The sequence below is a fragment of the Panthera leo genome, chromosome D4 (genome assembly GCF_018350215.1).
Source record: "Panthera leo isolate Ple1 chromosome D4, P.leo_Ple1_pat1.1, whole genome shotgun sequence".
In the NCBI taxonomy this organism is placed as follows: Eukaryota; Metazoa; Chordata; class Mammalia; order Carnivora; family Felidae; genus Panthera; species Panthera leo.
In genome coordinates this window covers 65,250,258-65,274,516 of record NC_056691.1, presented here as the reverse complement: position 1 = coordinate 65,274,516, position 24,259 = coordinate 65,250,258, and the positions used below count along the sequence as shown (strand labels likewise).

General features: G+C 38.4%; 1 protein-coding gene and 1 long non-coding RNA gene across 4 annotated transcripts in view; both read right to left on the bottom strand.

Annotated features, from left to right (window-relative positions):
- The window catches only part of SMC2 (structural maintenance of chromosomes 2), a 66,426-nt gene extending 62,124 nt beyond the window's left edge, over window positions 1-4,302 (bottom strand). For both annotated transcript variants that reach the window (XM_042912676.1, XM_042912675.1), the window contains exons 1-3: window positions 4,128-4,302; window positions 2,818-3,043; window positions 1,720-1,869 (exon numbers count right to left, since the gene is read on the bottom strand). In XM_042912676.1, coding sequence (XP_042768610.1) covers window positions 1,720-1,869; window positions 2,818-2,985 — 318 coding nt within the window. In that variant the 5' untranslated portion in view covers window positions 2,986-3,043; window positions 4,128-4,302. The remainder of the gene's footprint in view (window positions 1-1,719; window positions 1,870-2,817; window positions 3,044-4,127) is intronic.
- Window positions 4,303-6,488: 2,186 nt separating this feature from the next.
- LOC122205032 lies at window positions 6,489-21,923 on the bottom strand. 2 transcript variants are annotated; one of them, XR_006195878.1, is made up of 4 exons: window positions 16,845-17,173; window positions 15,695-15,827; window positions 9,390-9,480; window positions 6,489-6,924 (listed from the first exon to the last, which is right to left on the bottom strand). It is a non-coding gene; the product is annotated as an uncharacterized LOC122205032 (long non-coding RNA). The 2 variants fall into 2 exon arrangements; XR_006195879.1 differs by lacking the exons at window positions 15,695-15,827; window positions 16,845-17,173 and adding an exon at window positions 21,750-21,923.
- Window positions 21,924-24,259: the final 2,336 nt, after the last annotated feature.

Genomic DNA, 24,259 nt, shown 5'->3' with positions numbered 1-24,259 from the left:
CGTTGGACTAAATCTCTAAGGTCACTTTTGACTTTATGTTTCCTAGTATGTATAAAACATATTCTATACCTAATCATTCTTTAGAATTTTCCCACCCTCAGAGGTTAACCCCTCCTTCCTCCACTTTTTAATTTCCAAAAAACAGAAGTCAGATACTAAAAACTAAAGACAAGGAGTTTGATAGCAGTGTGATAGTTTGATCCTTGACAAGATTCTAAAATGGGTCAATAAAGACATGACTTGTGAATACTTGAAAGAAAAAGAGTAATTATGGAGCTTCAAAGAACAACTTATACCAGACATCAGCGTGTTCACACTCTGCTATAGCACTTACATTGTCACTTATTGGGCATAATCATCTCACCCATCCTATTTTGAGGTCCTTCTTCTATCTGTATTTCCCAGGGCTTTCAAGATTGCCCAGCACATACCAAACACTTAATAAAATACTGAATGAGTGTTAATTCAGTTCTTTTCTTGACAGAAGCATTAAGCTGATAGATCACATACTACTATATTTGGAACAATAAACCTAGTATACACGTAAGTATTTTAACAAAGTCCTTCTAACAAAAATTTGGTGAAAATACAGGCATATGGATTATATGAGGACAGGAATTTTAGGTAGATTAGTAGGAGACTTACTAAAAATTCCTAAAAGGTGAGTATTTGATGGATGCTTAATGACAAAGAACAGGATTTTGTCTCAAACTAGTCAATGCCTTACTTTTTTTTTTAACTAGAGGTTTTTATTAAAATAGAAAAGGGAATCAATAAATTACATAATGCTAAGATGGAGAGTCAAAAGGACTTAACAGAATTTTTAAACATAAAACTGACAAAGTAAAAACACTGTAGGACTATAGTAAGAAAAAGGGACAATGTATGGTCCCTGCTTTGGTTTCAAAAACCTGCTTACATACAGAAATGGCAGTAACACAGCTAATAACACACATTTAAAAAATCAGAGTTTAAGTGAAGTGGATATGAACTCATAACATATTATGAACTCTCCAAAGACATACTGGGGAAAATAGAAGAGTACGTAAAATGAAAGAAGTGACAATTCTGCTTAATCCTGTCCTAAGGAGACCAATTCTGGGACATGCAATTTGATATACCATGCATTAAAAATAATTTAAAAAAGGCATAAAGAACCTAGAGCAAGTTTGTATTCAGTGTGATCAGACAAGTTAAGGAAATAGAAACAATTATCAATTCAAATACCTAGAGAGATTTAGCTTAAATATTAAATATTTAAACACCTAAATATTAAAACATGGAATACATTAGATTTGCTTTTTGATGCTCTCAAAGAATCAGATTTAATGTGTAAAATTTGATGACAGTACTTCAGCTCATTTTATAGGAATAACTTTCTAATTAGACTCATCCAGTAACAATAGGTTACCTCAGAAGATGGCAAGATCCCAACTATTATAGGTACTCCAGTACAGAGAAAATTCAAGTATAGTTCAAGATTTAAAGCATAGTTATTAGTGCTTATCCTGATTGATGGCTTTTTAGATCCCTTTCAATCCTCTTGGTAAATGGTGGAATTTGCACGATCAAATTTTTAACATAAGGAAGATATTCTTAAGAAACCTAGTCAGTTTTTGATCAATTTTGCTCATAAACTTTCTCTCTCCAGCAGTCTCATTGCCAAAAACCGTGTCAGACAAAAGTTCTTAGATATCCAAATATTTAGGAGTCACTCACCTGCCTCGTTACTGTAATTTCATCATGAACCTCAAATCCTAAAGGACTTTGCTTTTTGTCAGAATTATCAAATGTGATTGACACGGAGGCTTTGGTAATACCAGCCTGCCCATTTTTGTAAACTAAATCTTGTAAATTAGAAGCCCGAACCTAAAACAAAAGAAAAGTTTGTCAATTACAAAACCCCATATTGCATAAAATGGCACTAAAAATGGGTTTCTTACTGTTGGAAAACCACCCATGTAGTATCCACTAAGTAGCCAGCCAGGCAAGGAAAGCAAGGAAAATGGGAAACCACATAAAATGAGTGCCTTTCCCCACAAAACTGTTCCAACCCTGCACTGGATTGTTTTCTATTCATTTCGTAGCTGAAGTTCATTTGAAAGATTTAGGAAGACGACATCTAAGAATTTCACTATTCATCCAATCCCATTAGATCCTGAAAAGGCATTATAACGCAGAGTGAGCGGGTAGGAATACAGCTTCTGGAATAAGACTCCCAAATGCCCGAGTTTGAGGGTTGCTCCAAATACCTTAAGGGGATGAACCTTAGGCAACACTAAATTTCTATTTTCTCATCTATAAATAGAGTAGAAAAAAAAGTAGAGTAATAACATCTACCTCTAAAGGACCGCAGTGAAGTATATGCACTGTATTTAAACTCCATATAAAAACATATTGAATAATTCTGTATGGTTATTTCAGAATTTGGTAAAGTACTAAAGTACTTGTAAGTTGTTTGATATTATAAGACAAGTTATTTGATTCTTACAAAAAACTTTACTGACCCCCCCTCCTATAGTGAATGCAGTCAAGGCTTTTAAAAGTGCCCTAGATTATGACAACTATACTTCATTCAAAAAAACAAACAAAAAAAAAAGTGTCCTGGATTATAGAAAACTCAAGCTTTATTCTAATTTTAAACAAAGAATGGTAGGTTAAGTTCAGTAAAAACCCAACAGAAATGAAAAAAAAAAAAAAAAAGATAATTCACATAAACTTAAAAATGCAAATGAAAACTGGCAATAGTGTCCAAATTCAATGAGGATTCTCTTGAGGTTCCCCAAACTTATAATTCATATATATCAGAAAGTTTACCTGAGACAGGTTGGAGATGCCCAGCAAAAAGCAGATGGAGTCCAATATGTTGGATTTCCCACTACCATTTAAACCGGTGATAGCATTGAAGAGGGGGTCAAAACCATTGACTTCAGTCCTCTGAGCATAGGACTTAAATCCCTCAAGAATGATTGACTTAACATGCATCTTCACTACTGACTTGGACAGGTAAACTGCTAGGAATCAAACAGGCCACAAAGCAGTTCTGTACAAAACAGAAATACAATAAGTGGAACAGAAATCTGGAATCATGACGTATGTAGAAAGACTAAAACATAAAAACGACTTAATGGCTTAATATAAATAAAAGAGCCACTTGCTGAGCTACTTCCTCTGAAGTAAGGACACTTTTTCCAACTTAATTAGAAGTTAATTAAACCATTAATTCAACCTGGAAGTCAACGACTTAATTTTCCAGCCTTCCCTTCCATCTTTATCATACTCTTAACAGAAACTACCGATTATTTCATATCCCACTCCCTCTGCCCCCAGTGTCCTTCTCCCTGATACAGACATGACTCACTCTCCTTTACTACACTCACGACTTTGCTTAAATGTCACCATACTGAGGTCCTGACTTCTCTATATAAAAACGCACCTGTCCCCATCCCCTCTGCCTTTTCCTTCACTGTACTTAAAGATGACGCTAAACTGGGGTGCCTGGGTAGCTCAGTCGGTGAAGCCTCTTGATCTCAGGTTCGTGGGCTCCAGCCCCCCATGGGGCTCTGTGCTGACAGCTCAGAGCCTGGAGCCTGCTTGGATTCTGTCTCCCTCTCGCTCTGCCCCTCCCCAACTCGCACTCTGTTTCTCTCAAAAATAAATAAACATTTAAGAAATTAAAAAGATGACGCTAAACAGTATTTTTGTATTTGTCTACCCAAACTACCATAATGAAAGTTTCTGTAAAATCTTCGCCTGTTCCACCGCTGTATGCCCTAATAGTGCCTGACTCGAGGGCGCGGGGAGTCAGTCAACATTTACTTAAATAGATGAATCCCATATATTCTCGAGATTCTGTTTTCACTCAGCCTGTTCCCTCGCCCCACCAGGACTTTCTATCAACAATTGTTTGCACCACTCCAAGGCTGGAGAGAAAGTAGACATTCTTCCAGGAACCCTTTAGGACTAATTTTAGTTTGAGGTCCAGTCTTGCTAATCCCTCCTTCCACGCGCACACACACACACACACACACACACACACACACACACACACACACACACACACACAACCCTATCCTCCTCTCCAGCCAGGAATGCCTGACTAGGCCCAACCGGCCCCGCTCACCCACCTGCCTCACCACTGCGCCAGGCCCTCCGGGCTTGAGGCTCCCCAGAAGCTACTCCTGGTCACAAGAACAGAGACTGGGTTCACCCTTGCCTGGCCTTGGGCGCTACTAAGCGAATTGCAACATAGTGGCTAAGACACCCGCTCCGCGATCTACACCCAGGCCGGAAATGTTTATGCCTTTGAATTTCGGCGCGAGCAAAGGACCCCACCTCCACTGCAGATTTCATTGCCAGGTGCCTACGAGATGCCTAACTTAGAGGTTCTAATTTTCCCTCCCATCGAACAATCAAAGTGACAGAGGGATAGGAAAGAGCGTCACGACAATGGTAACTCCAGGGATGCAAGAGCTGGGACCTGAAGACTAAAGGAGAAAGCGGCATTTGCTGAGCTCGGCGTCCGGCACCCCACGGGCAGCCCCATACTGCAGCCAAGGGCCTCGCGTCTCGCCAACCCCACCCCACTTCAAGTCCCATCTGGCCTCTGGCTGTCCCGGAGGCCCCGCCCCGTCCAGAGTCTCGCGGGTTTTGCGGGGGGAGGGAGGGGAGAAACTAGCTGGTGCGGACGGCAGCTTTCTCAGAGTCCTGAAGGCAGGGAGGCGGGAAGGCTTCTAAGTAGTGTTACCAGTGTATTTCAGAAGACTCAGAATTTATCCGATTTGGCTCAGATTTGTCAAAAATAGAATCTGTGCTTTGTCGGTGCTGGAAGGCGCGGAACTTCGGGGCACTGTTGGGGGGGTGGCGTTCTGGCTCCGCCCCTCGCGGCTCCGGTCTCTGGCGGGCTTTTTCATCTCAAATTTCGCGTGGGGGCGGGACGTTAGTACTCGCTGTCGAGAGCTGTGCTGATCCCATAGGAAATTGTGTGGGGCTGGCAGGTGGTGGGCAAATAGGTGTTTCCTTCCCTGCACTTCCGTTAAAGCAGTGGCAGAACTAACATTTCACAGAATTTCTTTGGAAACCGGATTGTTAATATATTTATGCCAGGCTGGGTTCCAAGGGCTTTCAAATCCTGTCGCAACTCTGTGAAACCCGTGACATTGTTTTCATTTCACAGGTGAGCGAACACAGGTCAAGCAACTTACTCCAAGTAATAAGTGGAGAAGCTGGGATTTGGTCCCAAGCAGTGTAGCTTCATATCGCGTATTGTTAAATGGTTATATACTATTCCTCTTCGTGTTCAGAATCCAGTACCATTAATAGGATTCTGTATTTATCAGTGTGGGCTGTTATCAACAAACAAAACTGACCAGTTTACTCACAGTTGAGCGTTCTGATACTACTAAGGAGGGACAGCGGCAGATTGCACTGTCGTGCTGTCCCTATGTGAGGTATAAAAAGATGGTGTAGCTGGTATGCTATTTTAAGCCATATGTTTAAAATTTCTTCACCCAGGAATGGCTTTGCAGCATTGGACGCCAGTAGAACTATCAAGAACCGCCAATAATGGGCCTATGTTTTGAAATTCATTCTCTTCCTAAGAGGATAAAATAAGTTTTTTTTTGGGGGGGGGGGTTAGTTTTGTTTCCTTAAGAACTATGTATTGTCATATCCCACCTCCTTCTGTAATGTCAGTGGTTACTGGCCTAACATCTTTTAGTTAAGCATTTATCTCTTTGCCTTGGTTTCTGCATTCCCTACATTCTACAGCTCACATATGCTGGTTCTATTCAATTTTTTTTTAAGTTTTTAATTCCAGTATAGTTAACATATAGAGTGTTACATTAGTTTCAGGTATTCAATATAGTGATTCATCACATCTATACATCATTCGGTGCTCATTACAAGTGCAATCCTTAATCCCCCGATCACCTATCTCACCCATTCCCCCCACCCACTTCCCTTCTGGTAACCATCAGTTTGTTCTCTAGTTGAGAGTCTTGTTTCTTGGTTTGTCTCTTTCTCTCTCTTTGCTCGTTTGTTTCTTAAATTCCACGTGAGTGTAATCATACGGTATGTCTCTCTCTGACTTACTTCGCTTAGCATTCTACTGTCTGGCTCCATCCTGGTTACAAATGGTGTATTCAATTTTAATATACATTTATTTTCAACTATGTCTCCATCACTTTGTGAGTAAAGAATTTTAATTTGCCAACAAACCCTAAAATGGGTTTTACCTAGTTGTGAAATAAACATTTCTTTGGGGTGAAAATGGACACAATTAGCCTTTGCACTTATTTAATAGATTAATAATTCACATATTTAAGTCAAATGAATGAAAACATATGCAAATGCACTTCTGGATGAGCACTTATGAGTAGTTATAAGACTATACATACCTACTCCCACTGAAAGTACTTACTTAAATGAAAATTGCTTATAAAGGGAGAGATATGTATCTGTTTTAGTTTTCCAGCAGGCCAGGAACAGTAAGGAATTTCTGTTCGTATGGAATGATGACAAAATAACTAATGGCTTACTTACAACTGCCTCCTAAGATCACAGGGAAGTGAAGAAGACCAAGGCACAAAGCCACTAACACTCCCCTAATTTGGAAAGGGAAAGTCTGGAAGTAAAGATAGGCTGCAGAGTAAATGTAGTAAAAATAGAGCACTGTTGTTGTTTCATTATCATGGATCAAAATCTTTTGAAAGCTTCAAGATGGGCAGGCTGGTAGAGTTTTAGTCCTTATGTACAAGGCAGCAGTACCAACAGGGGCACTGATCAAGCCATAAGAGGGACCTAGGAAAAAGATTTGGTCTTTTCTTCCAGAGCACTGGGAAGGACCCTCTTTCCCTGGATGCACATTTCTAATTTTAGGGTCCTAAAGTAGCTCTTCTTGGGACGTTGATGAATCCTCTCTCCCTGCAATTTAGGACAGAAGAAAAAAATAAAAGGACTTTACCTTGACTGCAGATGTAAGGAAAGGTTGATTCATTTTGTTGAGAGATAAACGGGGGTTCAAGGGCATGAACTGATAATGATGGGAAGTTCATATTGTAAAATTGTACTGCATGGCAGCACATTTTGAATACACCACATATAGCCTGTATGACAAGAAATATAGCTGAGCATAATTTCAAATAAGGAACAGAAAAAGAGGTGACTATATTCATTCACATATGGGATCTGGTTAGACCCATTCATTTTCATTTCAGTGACAATATTATTTTTAGTACTACATGTTCTGTTTGGTTCTTTGTGAAATCTACCTATATTCTTTCATCATAATTTCCATTAGTTGGCCTCTTTAATCAAGTGTCTTTATCTTCTCTTTCAGGTACTTCTATTATTTCCAGCTTTTGAGTTCCTAACTCTACAGTTTACAACATTTGCTGAGTTTTACTCATAGTGATTTATATCCTCCCGTGGTGCTGTTCTGGGATGGCGTTGTTTTGTTTTATGGAAGTCTCTTATGCCCTGAGTTGTGAAAGAGTCCCTTCAGAACAGTTATGTATTTGTTTCTGCCAGGGTTCTTTGGCTCTTAAATATCCTGGGGCATTTGTAAATGATTATTTCTCAGTTTGTAGTTCCTGAATTATGCAGATACTGTAAATTTATATCTTGCAGGCCGAGGTGTTTTATTTCTCACAGGTACCTTTTGTTTTTAACCCCTATTCAAAGCCCCAAGCAAAGAACAAACTTTTTTGCTTCTTCCAGACTAGGAGGTGGAATTTTTCCAGTCCCAGTGACTGGCTGTTGTTTAAGCCTCCAGGATTTTCCTGCTTCTCTGCCTCACTGAGGCTCAAGGCCTTGTTCTTGTGCACTGGAACTCGGCAGCTGGCTCCTGGGCCGTATAACTAAGGATAAAATGTTGGGAGGGCTGCCATGGCATCAGTTTCTGCTCTTCTGTTTTTCAGTTTATTTCTGGCACTGTGAGTTTCCTATATTTTTTTGTTTTTTTGCTGTTGAGTTTGGCATATGGCTTATATAACAATAATTATATTTTATCCAGTATTAGTTTATAAAGGGAAGTTCAACCATATTAGAGGAGGTCTCATTTTTGAAAACGTAAGTCAGATCTTTGTTTTGCTCCTTCAAGCCTTGCTTTCACATTCTTACATTCCATATAGAAAGTAGCTTTTCCTAAGAAAACAGAGAAGTCTTATGCCAACCAGCTCTTTAAGAAAATATTTTCACACAATATTCATAAAATGCAATATCTTCTTATTTCATATATGTATATTTTTAAGTTTGTTTATTTTAAGAGAGAGAGAGAGAGGAGAGACAGAGAATCCCAAGCAGGCTCCTCACTGACAGCACGGGGCTCAATCTCACAAATCTTGAGATCATGACCTGAGCTGAAATCAAGAGTTGGATATGATACTGGAGCCTGGATGGCTCAGTTGGTTCAGCACCTGACTTCAGCTCAGGTCATGATGAGTCTCGCATCAGGTGAGCTCACCCACTTCGGGTGACCCCTGCTTCTCTCTCTCAGCCTCTCCCTCTCTCTGTCCCTGGCTCACTTGCGCCCTCTCTCTCTCAAAAAATAAAAATAAGTTAAAAAAAAAAAAGAGAGAGAGAGATGGACGCTTAACTGACTGAGTCACCTTGGCACCCCTTCTTATTTCATATTTGTAATTTTAGTTTTTCAGCTCTCCAGGCTTTTATCACTTCCATGGTTTATGGCCAAAGCTACTCAGCTTACCTCTTCTGTTCTGCCACACCCCTTCCTTTATAGAGATAATTACTGGCTCCTTTGTCTCAAATACAATTCTCATTTTATTCATTGTTCTCTATGTCATGATGGTATCTTACTTTTTATTTCAAATCCATACACATCTGCTTTATCTTCTTCCAATTGGTTCCCTTTTATTACTATTATTTCTTATGAGATCCAAACACATCTTCACCCTTAGATTTTTATTTCACAAATTCTGCCTCTTCTGTAATTAACATTTTCTCTGTAGTCATCTACATTGTTTTTCAATTCTCTAGAGTCACAAGTATTTCTTATTCTTTGAATTCTGACTTAAATTCCTACTTCTGTAGTACTTATTAGTGCCAGTCTCTGCCCTCTCTAAAGTTCTACAAAATACTTATGTTACTCTATCAGAAATATGATATCTCTTCATTCTGTGTAAACCCTTGGTGAAAATTGCCTACAGAATTAATTCTAATCTCTTTAAGGTGGCATGCCAGGCTTTCCATAATTTATTCTCAACCTACTTTCCCAGTCTCCTGTTTCTTCCTTAGATCACCTTGTCTTTTTTTTGTGTGTTCCTTACTGTAAACCAAGCACCAACCAATGACAAAAGATAATGTGATAACTTTGTTAATGGATGGATGAATGAATGAATGAATTCAAAAAGCATTTATAGAATGCCTACCTTATGCCAAGAAGTATGTTAAGTGTTGGGATACAAAGATGAATAAGATGTGAGTCTGTCCCTAAGGAGTCCATAGTTGAGTAGAGATGACCTGTATAAAGACATAACCAGAGAAAAAGAGTAGAATGCATTATAAATAAAGTAGACTGCACAGTCAAGGGCATAGAAGAGACATAATGTTTGATGCAAGAAGTATCAAGATTTAGTGTAGGAGATCACAGAAGCCTCAGATAATGGAGCATTGTATGTGCCATTTTATTTTTTAAGTTTCTTTACTTATTTTGAGAGACAGCACGAATGGGAGAGGGACAGAGAGAGAGGAAGAGAGACTCCCAAACAGGCTCGTCGCTGTCAGTGCAGAGCCCACTGTGAGGCTTGATTTCACAAACCACGAGACACCTGACCTGAGTCAAAATCAAGAGTCAGAAGCTTAACCGACTGAGCTACCCAGGTGTCCCTGTATGTGCCATTTTAAAAAACTTTGTGTCATTTCTGAAATGTTGATGTTCTCCATCTCTGTGTTTTTGCACACGCTGAACTTGAAATACCCATCGTCTCTATATCTCCCCCCATGTGCATTTCTATTTCTATTTCAGTCCCCAGATCTGATCCATTTCTGGAGGAATTACTTGCACCCTATTTAATCTCTTAGTCCTTCATTCAGGTTTTTCTTCTGACCTTTATTCCTATTGTGACGTATCTTTGTGACATACCTCAATGCTTAGCACATGGTAGACAATAAATATTGGTTGTATATGAATAAGTTTAGAGGGTTCATTTGCCGCTTTCTGATTAAGGTAAAGGGAAAGAACAGATTTCAAAAAAGACTTGAAAATGCAGAATATTGCAATATTTAATATATTCCACAAATTATTCAATATTTTAAAGTTCAGCAAGTTAATGGTAGTGATTATTTCTCACTGATATAACATTGAAGCAATTTTTTTATGCCAGCTAGCAGTGTTCTATTTGTGTAATACCATCAGTGACCACTGTGATAATCACAAAACTGAGTAATCTGCCATGGAATACACATTCCAGTGTTTCGCTTCAGAGGGCTGTCAGTACCATATAGTTTCCCCATCCTACTTTTTTGACCTGTAAAGTAAAAACAGGCATCTATTATGCAGAGGAACAGCTGCAGTTTCAGACTGAAAGAATATGATTCAAATATCACCACCTCCTGGTTGTTGCCCAGTATAATTACTACTCCTCCTTTGTGCTCCTTTATTACACACACAGACTCCTGTTAACATGTTATTGTATTTAATCATTTATATGCTGTTTCTCCCCACTGTGAGCACCTTGATATCAGTGGTCTTGCCTTATTAGTCTGTAAACTTAGCATCCAGCCCAGTTGTTGACACAGTTGTGCTCCATAAATATTTACTGAACTGTTGAACAGCTACAAGGACATATAAAGATTATAAAGGTGGTCGTTCTTTCTAAACCAGAGAATACTCATTCTGTTTTTTAGACTTTTCAGATGAACATTGGTTGTTGTTTTGTTGTACTTTTGCCTTTTTATTTTTTTTTATTTTTTATTTTTTCAACGTTTATTTATTTTTGGGACAGAGAGAGACAGAGCATGAACGGGGAAGGGACAGAGAGAGAGGGAGACACAGAATCGGAAACAGGCTCCAGGCTCTGAGCCATCAGCCCAGAGCCTGACGCGGGGCTCGAACTCATGGACCGTGAGATCGTGACCTGGCTGAAGTCGGACGCTTAACTGACTGCGCCACCCAGGCGCCCCTGTACTTTTGCCCTTTTAAAAATTCCTAGAGTTACCTGTATACTCCATCAAACATTAACATGCACAGAACCTCAGGAATTACCTTGATCACTCTCCTCCCTTTCCCATTCTGACCCTATCTCTAAACATTGACTTCCATTCTACCTCCTCCCCACTCTGGGTGGGTGGCAGATAGAGAATCCACAGCCCTCTGGCTATTCCCTTTCAGTCTCCATTCTCTGAATACTCCATTTTCCCCAAATCCCACTCCCATCCATAAGGGTGGGGTCTTGCCCTTTGCTTCCCAAGGGACTTCAGGCCAGGATAATGTAACATTAATACATTTCTAAGAGTTTGAGGTTGTTGTTGTTGTTGTTTTACTTCAAAATGCAGCATTTGTGGGATATTCATGTGGGGCTTCAGCAATCCAAATTAAATTCTCTTTATGTCCTTTGTGACAATGTGTTCCTATGGCAATGAAAATCATGTCTTTCACTCTTTTCTGCCATTTCTAGGTCTCCTCTCCCAATCTCTATGGGTCACTGCTTGGAAAAACAAAATGCTTATCGACTTCTATAAGGACAAGCAATAATGTACAGACATAGAATAATTGAGATCGATACATAGTAGGGAAACATATTTTTAAGACAGATTCTGCCTAAATTAATAAAAATGTTACAATATTAAGCATGCTGTTTATTTTCTTTATGCTGTATATCTAAAATCTTTCTATTTCAGCAGAGAGTCATTGTTCTACATTTGTATAAACTTGAATATCCATTCAGAGGATTCTCCAAAAACAGAGTCTTTTCAGGCCTAAAAGTTTAACTAATCCTTCACATTTTAGGGGAAAAAACAGTGCTTGCAAATTTCAAACAGTTTTGCCCATCATTGTCCTTCAAGGGATTTAAAATAATCTTATTTCAGACTTAGCTTGAGGCATCTTATTAAGTTATTAAAAATTTTATTGTTTAAAATATTGATGTATTTATACTTGTGCTGCACAAGTTCCAAACACTTCTCCAAAGTTACTTTATGTAACTCAACAATTCTTTTATTTTTATCTCCATTTTATAGATGAAGAAGCAGGATCACAGAACTAGACTTTGATCATAGAAAAAAGCCAGGACTAAAGTCCATCCATTTATTCAACAAATGCTTGAGTGCTTACAATGTCAGTGAACAGTACAACAAAAAATTTTTGCCTTATGGAGCTTATACTGTAGTGGCTATCAGTTGTTATTTTATTGATTACAAAGCATGACTTTTTGCAATAATCTTACACTGCCCTAGAAGTAGCTAGCAGTCTTAATGCCTCCGGTCATTTTCCTTTCTCTGTGATTACTGAAGCCCTCGAGTCATTGAAACCTCAGCTGACCTATTTTACCAGATGCTGGACATTCTCAAGTCAAGTCTGGATTTATAGTGGGTACCCAGGTTTAGGTCAAAACATAAAATCTGAACAACTTTAACCACTGTTCACAGGGAGTAGATTCTCAGTGAAGGAGCAATATCCCACCAAGAATAAATGACAGGCTAAAAGGCAGATTTGTAAATGTATATAAAAAGTAGGTTGTATTTAACATAGGTCAAAGTGCTGAGCAGGGGCAACAGGAGGAAATATTCTTCATAGTGATGGTCAGTGGCATCTTCTTTTTATATAAAGAAATGTTGCCAGCAATCTTGCTTGAGCTAAGTTGAAGTCATTTTTATTTTGTATAGTTTTTATTAGTTAATGGGATCTAGGAGTGTAATAACCTGGTGAGAATTTCTCTACAAATGGCAATCAAATTAGTCTTATTCATGAAACTCATAAATAAGCTATAATTCAACTTTTTATGTCTAGGGAAAATAAACCTGGGGTCATGCTGTTTAAGGGTAAGGGAATTTAAGGGAACACTGGGGGATTTATAGCAGATTTATGATGATACATTCTAACTGGAAGCTTAATTGTGATTTAAATTATAGGACAAGCTGTGCAATGTGTTTTCTTTTTAGGGGGAAATCTTTGGGGAGATAGACTGTGCTTATTTAAAGAAGAAACAGGAAGCAGAAGAGAAAACAGATTGCATTTTCTGTTTTTCCTTTAAAATTTCAAGCTGCTTTAAGTCAAATTGCCCCTGAGTTCCTGATGATGGCTGTTGTGCAATTTCTTTGTTTTACTTTCTTTGTGTTATTCTCGCCCTCTGTTCCAGAGCAGTTATTTCGCTTGACAGTAACAAAAAAATGTAGGCAGCATATCTGCCAGCAAACTAATATGGAAACCAGAGATAAGGTATTCTCAACCTTTCTAGAATTGTGACATCCTATCATTTTAGGCTGACTCACATAAAATTAGTAACTTCTGCAGATAGAAGAGCCCTTGAAGAATTATAGCCACTCATTTTGCCAATGGGAAAATTAAGTCTTCTAGTGATTTCCCCAAATTTACTGTTTATCTCAAGTAAATTAAGGTCTAATGAAGAAATAAAACGTGCATATGAATAATGTTAATTTAAAGTATAAAGAAATTACTTCCCTGCAAAATAAAAATTAAAACAGATAAGCAGAGGTTGACTCTCTAGGGAGGAGTTCTACTTAGAAAAGAACAGTTAGACCTGACAGCTCAGATTCTTATTCTCTGACATTTCCCTCACCCTCAGCAAAATTTTCAATATCTAACACCACAACCATCATGGGATGGAGTCAGGGGTGGGAATGGGGGCAGAAGGCCTGGAAACTACGTGTTCTCCCTCTAAGTCTCTGAAACAAGGCCAAGCTCTCCCTCTAAGTCTCTGAAACAAGGACAAGTCAAGAATGGTACATGTAAACAATCTTCTACTGAAGCTTTAGGATAATAATAAGGAAAGTCCACAGAATATGGAGAAAGAGAGAAGAACCTAGCTTACAGGACATAACATGGAACAGCAGATACTCTGGGTCTCGCAGGCTTAGTGTCATCTGCGTGGGACCCCAGAGAAACAAATGGCACTAGAATGTCCTATCTGAATTTCTCATGTTATCCCCCCAACCCTACCATCTTCCATCTTCAATTCTCTACGCCTCAGATTTGATGAGCAGCTTCATAGTCATTCACTTAGAGGACCTTTTCCCCATTCAAAGCAAACTGATAACACAGGACTGGCGTCGAGTGTCAAGAGAGTCCAAAAGAGGAAAAACAATCATAGCTGAAAACAACATCAAGAGGTATTTCCTGGTAGGGTTTTCCTGGATGGTGTCTGAGCTGAATCCTTAAGGGTAAATATGCTTCTGACAGTTGGAGTTGGGAAACAACAGTCTAAGTGCACAGATCATTGTGGACAAAAACTAAGAGGTAGCAGTTTCCATAGGAGATAACCTAGTATAGGCTCCAGTGATCTTATTAGGAATTTCTATTACTCTTGTACTAGATGCTGGGTTGCACCACAGACTCCCCTTCAGGACAGAGGCAGAAGTTCCTTCAGCTGCCAGGAGTGGTGGCTGCTGATAGCTCACAACTGAGCCCCTTCCCAGTTTGCTCTCCTCTGAAGCAAGCTGCCCAGCTGAAATGACACCTCTCTGTGATCAGTTACCGCCAGTGAATGGTTGGTGCATAGACACAAAAGCTCCTTTGCTTCAACTAGGGCAAATAGAAAGGGCCATCTAAATAGCTGTCCATACAGTCAGCTGAGGCCTTGTGATTGCATCGTAGTTTGGCATCTCCCTGGGGCCACTTCTGTTTTCTGCACTTGGTCACAGGTGTTGTTCTGGACAGCACTCTCGCATTAACTTTCTGCATACCAGTCTCTAGTCTCACTGTATTCTCTGTGGAACCCACCTCGGGAAACTCCAGATATAATTTGAGACACTATAGCTAGCCTATTTTAGCAACGTTTAACATAGAATTTGGAAAGCCTAAAGAGTACATATGATTAGAAGTGCTGGCTTGTGCTCGCTGTGGTAACAAGTTGGCATCTCAAATTAAGTGCTGAATTACTAAACCAATTTATATTCCACTGACAAAGAACTGGAAAGGAGAGAAATTGTACTTGAGCTGTGATTCAGCTGTCCTCAAGCTTTGCCAAGCCCATCAATCAGTTCTGGTCACTAAGTATTAGGGGCTCTATCAGTAAGATTGTATCAGGAAGTTATGTTATGGGAAAAGAAAACAGAACAAAAACAAAAAAATATCACAGGTTTAAAAAGCAACGACTGTTTATTTCTTGCTCATGTTATAGATCCACTGTAGGTCAGCAGGGGGAAGAGGGATCTCTTCCAGAGGGAACATGAGCTCTGGGATGGTCTAAAACCAGAATTAAATTGCCCCACCCAACTTGGGCACCTGGGTGGCTCAGTCAGTTGGGTGTCTGACTCTTGATTCTGGCTCAGGTCATGGTCTCATGGTTTGTGGGATCGAGCCCCGCATCAGACTCCGAGCTGACAGCACGAATCCTGCTTGGGATTGGGGTTCTCTCTCTCTCTCTGCCCCTCTCCAACTCGTGTGTGTGTGTGTGTGTGTGTGTGTGTGTGTGTGTGTGTGTCTCAAAATAAACAAAATTTAAAAATAAAAACTAAAATAAAATGTTCCACCCAAAGTAAAATAATTTACACTCACAATTTACCACAACTGTTAGCCATAAGGGGCTCAGGAAGTGCAATCCCAGAGGTGCCCAGAAAGCCAAGGAAGGAGCAGAAACTGGAATAATTGGCAGGCTGCATTAATGAAGATTTGGGGAAAATCTTGGAATCTAGAAAATCAATAAAATTTTTTAAAAATCTGGTCACATTGGTAGTTGAATTCCCAATTTTCAAAGAAATTTTTAAAAAGCTTGGTAGTAAGTAATCATCGATCCTTTATTATCTTTCAAATCACATTTGCACTATTTAGATTTTATATTTATTTTATAAGCATGTGTTATGTAACTCCTATGGTTGTTTATGAAAAATCTCTGGAATGTTTCTTTACATACATTTATATCAAGTTGGAGATACAGGCATTTGAAGTATATAGGGGAAGAGAACAAACACAGGATGGGGCGATGCTAAGTGAGTGCAAAAGAGCAAATTGTTAAGTGCCAAGTTTCTATGTTTGAAGCTGGACAGGACAAAATTGTACCCTCTATAAGTATACTTGAAAATACTGTTCTGATCTGAGACATATGGAAGAGCTAGATAAAGAAAAGTGAATGTTACATTATTGTTTTTAAACCTACTTCTTGACTTCCATTCCCCTTCCCATTTAAGACCCTTCTATTTACATTTAATTTTTCCCCATATGTAGACCACGAATCTTTATGTGCTTAGGATAAATTATAATTAACTGAAAGCTGGTATCATTGTCCCTTGAAATCAGAAGCCATGCTCTTCTGGTATTCTGTACACTCTCTTCCCAGTTAATGATGATTTATGGTGATAATTATAATAAATTGTACCTCTAACGCATCTTACAGCTTACAAAGCAAGTTTACATACACTATTAAGGTTATTTCCACAACATTCTCATGAGATAGGTTCAGAAGTTTTAATAAAATGATTCCCATATCATAGAGAGATTGAGGCAGAAAGAAGTAAAATAATTCAATTATACTTGCAGTTATTCATAGCTGTGAACAAACCACCTTGAAATGGTGGCTTAAAATAATGACACTCATTTAGTTTGCTCATCTGAGGGTTGACTAGGCTTAGCTAGTCAATCCTCACTTGGGGTCATGCAGTGGTAGTTAGGTGATCACTGGGGCTGAGGTCACCTTAAAACTTTTACTCACATATTTGATGCCTGGGCTGGGAAGACTCAAACATCCAGCATGAGAACTGTTGGGCTTCTGAGGCCTAGCTCTCTCTGTGGTCTGTAAACAGTCTTTCCACTTTGGATGTGGGCCACCCCAGGAACGGTTGTGAGCTTAGCAAACATGCTTGTCTGCAATGGAAGCAATCCCTGAAGGTGACAGCTGAAGACTGTCTGCCAATAGGACATCCAGCAGCTGAGGCAACATGTTCTTCATTCAAGGAGAATTACCTCACTTTGGCTCCAAATCCAGTACTCTCCTATTATACCACACTGTCTCCACTAATATAACATCACTAACCTGGAGACAGTAATAAATGTTATGAATTACTCATACTGTGAAAACACACAATCGCAGTGGGACACTTTGTTACATAATTACATGCAACACTTTGCATGTGCATCTATTACCAGAACACACCATACCTTACTAATTTGTAGGTATCAATGAGATCACATGAGCGTTAGCACTCAAATCTTGCTCCCTTCAAGTTCCCACGTGCTCCTCAAACAATTCCAGCTCCTTTCCTTTCAGAGCAAACATCCTTGAACATATGTGGGAATACCCCTAGACGGGATATAAGGACAACAAGTCAGTCCAGGGAGCCGCTGGCTGTCAGCCTTTACTTACTGCTCCAGGCCGCACTACCAATGTTCTTAGCCCTAATTTCAGGCTTTCTGCAGTGGAGATTCATTGCTGTGATCCAACTGGTTAATCCTTTATCCAACTGGTTAATCAATGTTTCCATGCAAGTCAACGTCTCAAAATTTACTTATCCAAAATCAAACATTGATTTTGCCCACTGAAACCCCAGCACTCTGTGTTTCAGTAAACAGCATAATCGTTCTCCAAAACCTAGAAGTCATCCTGGATTCCGTTCTTTTGCATCCTGGGTGTAAACACCTGAAATTACATTATTTATTTACTCATCTATTTATTTTCTGTTTCTTCCTCCTAAAATTATAGCTCTATAAGAAAAGAAAATTCATTCCACTCCTATGTGTCCAGCACCTGCAAAAACTTAGGACTATGATAAATAAATTGGTAAAGAAGTTAACTTCTAATTAAATTCTTTTAACTAATTCAGGATTCCACAGCCACCACCAGCCTTAACAATTCTATAGAGATGCTGCCCCAAGAAGATGGATCTGCCCTAAGAAGAGATAGCTCTTGGTGGCCTTAGAATCAGGCCATCTATATCACTGCTATTTATTGAATACCAGCTACTCTTAAGATTTGCTGATGTCACAGCCAGGATCACTAACATGATGGAGATTTCCCAGCTTCTGGCCTCCAAAACTGTTTTGTCTTTATTTTAATGGCACCATGTCCAGTGGCCTATGGTGGCAAAAGCCAGCATTACTACCGCCACTACGCTAATGCCTCTGCACTGGTGAAGTATGTTATGTTCAGTTGTAAAAAGAAGCATTCCACAGCAGAGATGGTGGAGTCCCAAATCATTACTGAGTCTAGTGAAACAGACCTTTCAACTGACACACAGCCCCTTTTATTCTCCCTGGACCTATACACAATCATAGCTGGGTTAGGATGGATACAGATAAAAACTTAACACTGAAAGCAGCCAGATTCCTTTCAGACTAATTCCTGCCATTCTTAAAGAGAATTCTCTTGACTGAAGCCCTATTGTCCATTACAATAGCCTATTTCCAATTTAACACAATCCATCCTTCATTCCCTCTCCCTCTTTCTCCTTTCTACTTTAACAAATATTCACAGAGCACCTATTCTGTTAAATACTGGGGAAACAAAGATGAATTACAGTCTGTAATCCCAAGGTACAGGTATCTCCTTGGAAAAGTGCAAAAAAAATGGTTTCAGCTTCATGATAAATATATTTATGTTCAAGCCACAGTGGGTCACAAAGATAGGAGAGGTCAATTCTTGGTAATTAATAAGATCTCAAATCAGTAGGAGAAACAAGTTGTACCTGGAGATACGGTTAAATTTTCTTCTTTAAGGTGATACTGGAATGTTGGAGGCAAAAGGAGAAAAGGGGATACAGGCAGTTGCAGCAGCACAGTCAAAGCCATGAAGAGGCAGCCTAACTCATGACATAAAGTATTCCGTCAGTCATGTATTGAAGTATTATATCAATTTGGACACCTGCAGACTTGTCTTTGTCTTCCATTAAAAAATGTATTGGGGTGCCTGGGTTGACGCAGTCAGTTAAGTGTCTGACTCTTGATTTCAGCTCAGGTCATGATCTCACAGCTGGTGAGACTAAGCCCCGCATGAAACTGCTGGAGATTCTCTCCCTCTCTCTCTGCCACTCCTCTGCTCCTGCTCACTCTCTCTGTCAAATAAACAAACATTAAAAAAAGTATTATGTTTCAGATATAAACAATTAACAGAGGGGAGAAGACATCCCTTTACTTTTCTTTTATGAATTTTCTTATTATAAAAGTACCATAATTCATACTGGGAATTCAGAAAATGTAGAAAAGTACATGATAACATTCTGGCATATTTTCTCCTAATTTAAATATATGTTTGTGTATTATACACATATTCTTAATATTAATATAAGTCATATTTTATAGACCTTGTCACTTTTTTCTGATCTGTAATGCACATATAAATCTAACTGCTCAAGAGGAAGTTGTGGTTTGGTGTGTGATATAAATGCTTCCACCGAACTGGTTGTCTTTCCCACGACATAATTACTTTTTGGGTGTGGCCTAGCAGGATGCCAGTTCCTAAGATAAAATTGTGTCAACATAATCAAGTTTTTGATTGATCTGATAGCTTGCTTTATGAAAAAGGAGAGAGAGGGGTGCCTGGGTGGCTCAGCTGGTGAAGTGTCCGACTCTTGATTTCAGCGCAGGTCATGATCTCAAGGTTCGTGGGATTGAGCCCCACATGGGGATCTGTGCTGACAGCACTGAGCCTGCTTGGGATTCTCTTTCTCCCTCTCTTTTTCCCCCTCCCCCACTTGCACTTGTGCTCTCTCGCTCAAAATAAATAAATAAACTTTAAGAAAATAAAGGGAGAAACACACAGCACATTGAAAAATATAGAGTACTCTATGTAAAACTATGTGTATACAGCCAAATAAAATATACATGAAATATAAAAATATCTTTCCTATCGTAATGAAGCACAATCTACGTTTTCACTTAGAATAAGAGTTAGGCTTTATCTAGCACTGATAATTGGCAGATATTGTTCTCAGTTTCTAATGTATTACATCTAATCCTCAAAACTATTTCCCTGTATTTACAGATGGGGAAACTGAGGCTCGGGGAGATTAAATAATTTGCTCAAGACATTTTAATAAATGCCTAGACTGAAATCAAACCCAAGAGGATTATGGTAATTATTGTGGTGTTAAGTAAATACCCAATTTAGTTATCTATTCTCCTGTTAATGCTTCCTTCAGTTGGAGAAACAGACACTGATATTTTAATAGTTATCTCTGTTTGGTAGGATTTTGTAGTTTAGTTTTATTCTTTCTTTACTGTTACAATAAGGAAATATTAATATGACTATGGCTCTGCATGTTTCTAGCAGACACCCTCTTCCCATATTTAATTTTACCAGATGTCTGGGCGGCTCAGTCAGTTAAGAATCTGACTGTTGGTCTCAGCTCAAGTCTTGATCTCAGGCCTGTGAGCTCAAGCCCTGTGTTGGGCTCTGTGCTTGGTGTGAAGCCTACTAAAAAAAAAAAAAAAAAAATATATATATATATATATATATATATATATATATATGTATATGTATATATATACATGTGTGTGCGTGTGTGTGTGCGTGTGTGTATACATATATATGTGTATATATATGCATATATACACACACACACACACACACACATATATATATATATATATATATATATATATATATATACACATATACATACATACAGGGTTTTTTGAGGATCTTTTTGAGGATCCCTTCTTGCTCTGAAATTCTGTGTCTTGTACGACTTGACAGGAGACAGAATACTGTATGCAGAGGGTCTATATAATATTGAGTCTAAAGTTCATGCTTATATATCATTTCTAGAAATATATCATAAAACCCAATTTTCTCTAGAAAATACAAAAAAAAAGACACAAAAAACACCCACTTCAGAGGACAAACTAGAGAAACTGAAGGGAATCATTTTGGAAAAATGGTATAGTAGAAAAAACATTTTTCTAAGAAGCAGGACTGAGTTACATTTCAGGATTTGCTACATTCCGGCTGTGTTGAGAAAATGCTTTCCCTCTGATTCCCAACTCTCCCTCTGATTCTCCTATCATCAATGAGGCAGTTAGGAAGTGAAGAGGTTAATGTCTTGCTGTAATATCAGGCAAACCCGATGCTACCTGGAACATCAGAATGAGAGCACTAGGCAAAACAGGTTTATCACTTTCTGGGGGATGGAGGGAGGATGGGGAAATTTGCTGACTCCCGGATGGTCACACAACGCATACCAAAGGTGCCTCATTCCAAAGACAAAATGAGCTTTTTAATATAAATCTTTCTAGGAGAATCTGGGGGTGAAGGGGTAAGGATGTTTAGTGATTCCCAGGCTACACAATTCCGTGAGTCTTATCCTGTGAGATCTGTATGTTTATTTGCAGAGGACTCACTTGGAGATAGTCAATCTTTAATCACACATTCCCTCCGTATGGAAGCAGGGAGAGGTGCCCCTTTTCAATATTCCTGATATCTTCCTCCCACAGAATGAAACAAACCTCTCTTGCTGCAAACCATGGTGGAGGAATTGATATGGTTCTTCCCTACTGTGTAATGATGATCCATGATCTTGATGAAGAAAGTGTCTGGCAGCTACGTAGCTGAGTATACCCTGAGGTCAAAGAGGAGAAAGGGATCACAGTATGTTACTTTATAACAAGAAAGCATGTAACTTACTTTAAGGAAAAAAATGTGGATAAAGGGAACTCTCATATGCAGTGAATGAGCTGTAAATTGGTAATGTCTAGTGAAGTTGAAGGTGTATATTCCCTACAACTCGGCATCTTCTTTTCTAGCAGAGAAATTCTTCCATGTGTATACGAAGAGAAATGTTCAAGATTTTACGGCAGCACAGCACTGGTTGAAAATGGAAAGAATTAGAAATAATCGAAATGTCCATCAATAAGAGAAACAATACATTGTGGGATACAGTCACAAAATAGAATGCTATAAATATATAACAGTCAAAATAAACAAACCAGAGCAACACATACGTTAATACAGGCGATGCTCACAAACATAATGTTAAGTAAAACAAAGCAATTTGCAAAATAATACCTGTAATAGGATATCATTTATATCAAGCTTAAAATTCTGCAAAATTAAATTATATGTTATTAGAGATAAATGCAAGTATGGAAATATTAGAAAACCTAACTATAAATGATAAACATTGAATTAATGAGACCAGATTACCTCTGAGAAGGAGCAAAGGTAATAGAAATACCAAGGATTTTAGAGAGAACCCCAACTACAACAAAAGCAAATATGGAATAATGTGAAAGTATGAAAAAACCAGGTCCTGAGCATATGATTTTTATGTTATTCAGTATTGTTGTCTGAGTTTTTGAACTACTTCATCTTGAAACATTAACTTAAAAATCTTAAACATTATATGTAGCACATTCAAGCTTGTGTATTTTTTAATGGGTATAAAAACTTGCCTTTGACATGTATAAAAGATGAGATGCCAATCACATGGTAGAAACACTGAATTACCACCTCAGGATTCTGTAGAAACATATGAACCTACAAAAGGAGATAAATTAGGGAAATTATGGGTTTCATTATGATAGAAGATTTTATTCTCTTATTGAATGAGAGAAATTTTATCCATTTGTATGACTCATATTCCAGCTCTGAGTTTTACTACATATATAAACACAGGTATTTCAATTTTCTCTAATTTACCCATTTCTAAAATTGACATATTGGTTTGTTTGGTTTTTTTTTCAGATTATTGTTGCAAAGCTCTTTGACAAGAAAAGGTAGCTTCTAAAATCGTAAGTAAAGTCAGCATATTTGTTTGGCTACTAAACCCTATGTGTGCTTTATTTCAGCAAGTAAAACTCACAGGAATGCATTCTCACCATGTCTGTCTAAGACACATTGAGGCAGTGAAGTTCAAAGGTGTTATGTTCCTGTAGATTTCTATTATAGTAAAAATCCTTGAAGCATGAGAAGTGTGTAGCCATACTGATTTTCTCCCAGCGTGCGATGCAGAATTTATATACTCTATTTCTCTCCCATAAAAGAAAATCTATTGCCAAAAATAATGGTCCTGCACAAATTATATATTGAAAATGATCAAATACCTCCTTTTAAAATTCCCACTTTTTATATGACATAAAAATATGAATTAGGAAACAAGAGTTTAAGGAAAAATGGTTAAAATTGTCATGCTTTTAGGATCAGTTTTTATTTTGCTAGGTATTTTACATAACTTGAATTAAATATAATTTTGAGACAATAATGTGTCTATTTAATTGCGTATTTTTATTAAAATATTTTTTCAAGTCTTCTAAATTATAGATTTCTATAATCCATTCATTTGGTACTTCTTGTAGACTTACCATGTGCAGGATGTGGGGACCAAGATGTATAAGGAACACATAATTTAGCATGTGTTGAATTTATATACTCAAAGGATTTGCCAAGTACTTTTTACTCATATACCTTATTTTATAGTAGCTCTGAAATGTAGATATTCCCATTACACTGATTTTGGCAGCTCCTCCCATCAAGTAGAGTTTATTTCCCATGACTTGAATGTGAACTTTCCTTTTGATTAGTTTTGGTCAATAGAATGCAGTAGAATCGACTGTCATTTCTGAGCTCCGCTCTAAGAAATCTTCCACTTAATTTCTCTTGGCATTCTCACCTCCGTGTGGGAAAAGCTGAAGCTAGCTTACTGGAGGATGAGAAATTGTGTGGAAAGAACCAGTTGTCCTGAGAGGTTATCCCAGATCATCTTATTGCCAGCCAACTACCAAACATGGAAAGGAACCCAACCAAGATCAGTAAAGTTGCACCCTTGATATAAGTCTCATTGCAGATGCAGAAATAAGCCCAGCTAGCCCATTAGCCACCTAGCTTACTCATAGATTTAAGAGAACTAGGACTATCAGTTAATTACAAGACTATAATTAATAATACTGGGGGTAGCTGGGTGGCTCAGTGGGTTAAGTGTCTGACTTCGGCTTGGGCACGACCTCAGGGTTCATGATTTCAAGTGGGATCACTGCTGTCAGTGCAGATCTGCTTTGGATCTTCTGCCCCTGCCCCCTCTGCCCCTCTCCCACTTGCACTCTCTCAAAAATAAACAAACATTTAAAAACTGCAATTAAAAATAAAAATACTGACTATATATTTGACAGTTGCTAAGAGTAAATCTTAAAAGTTCTCAT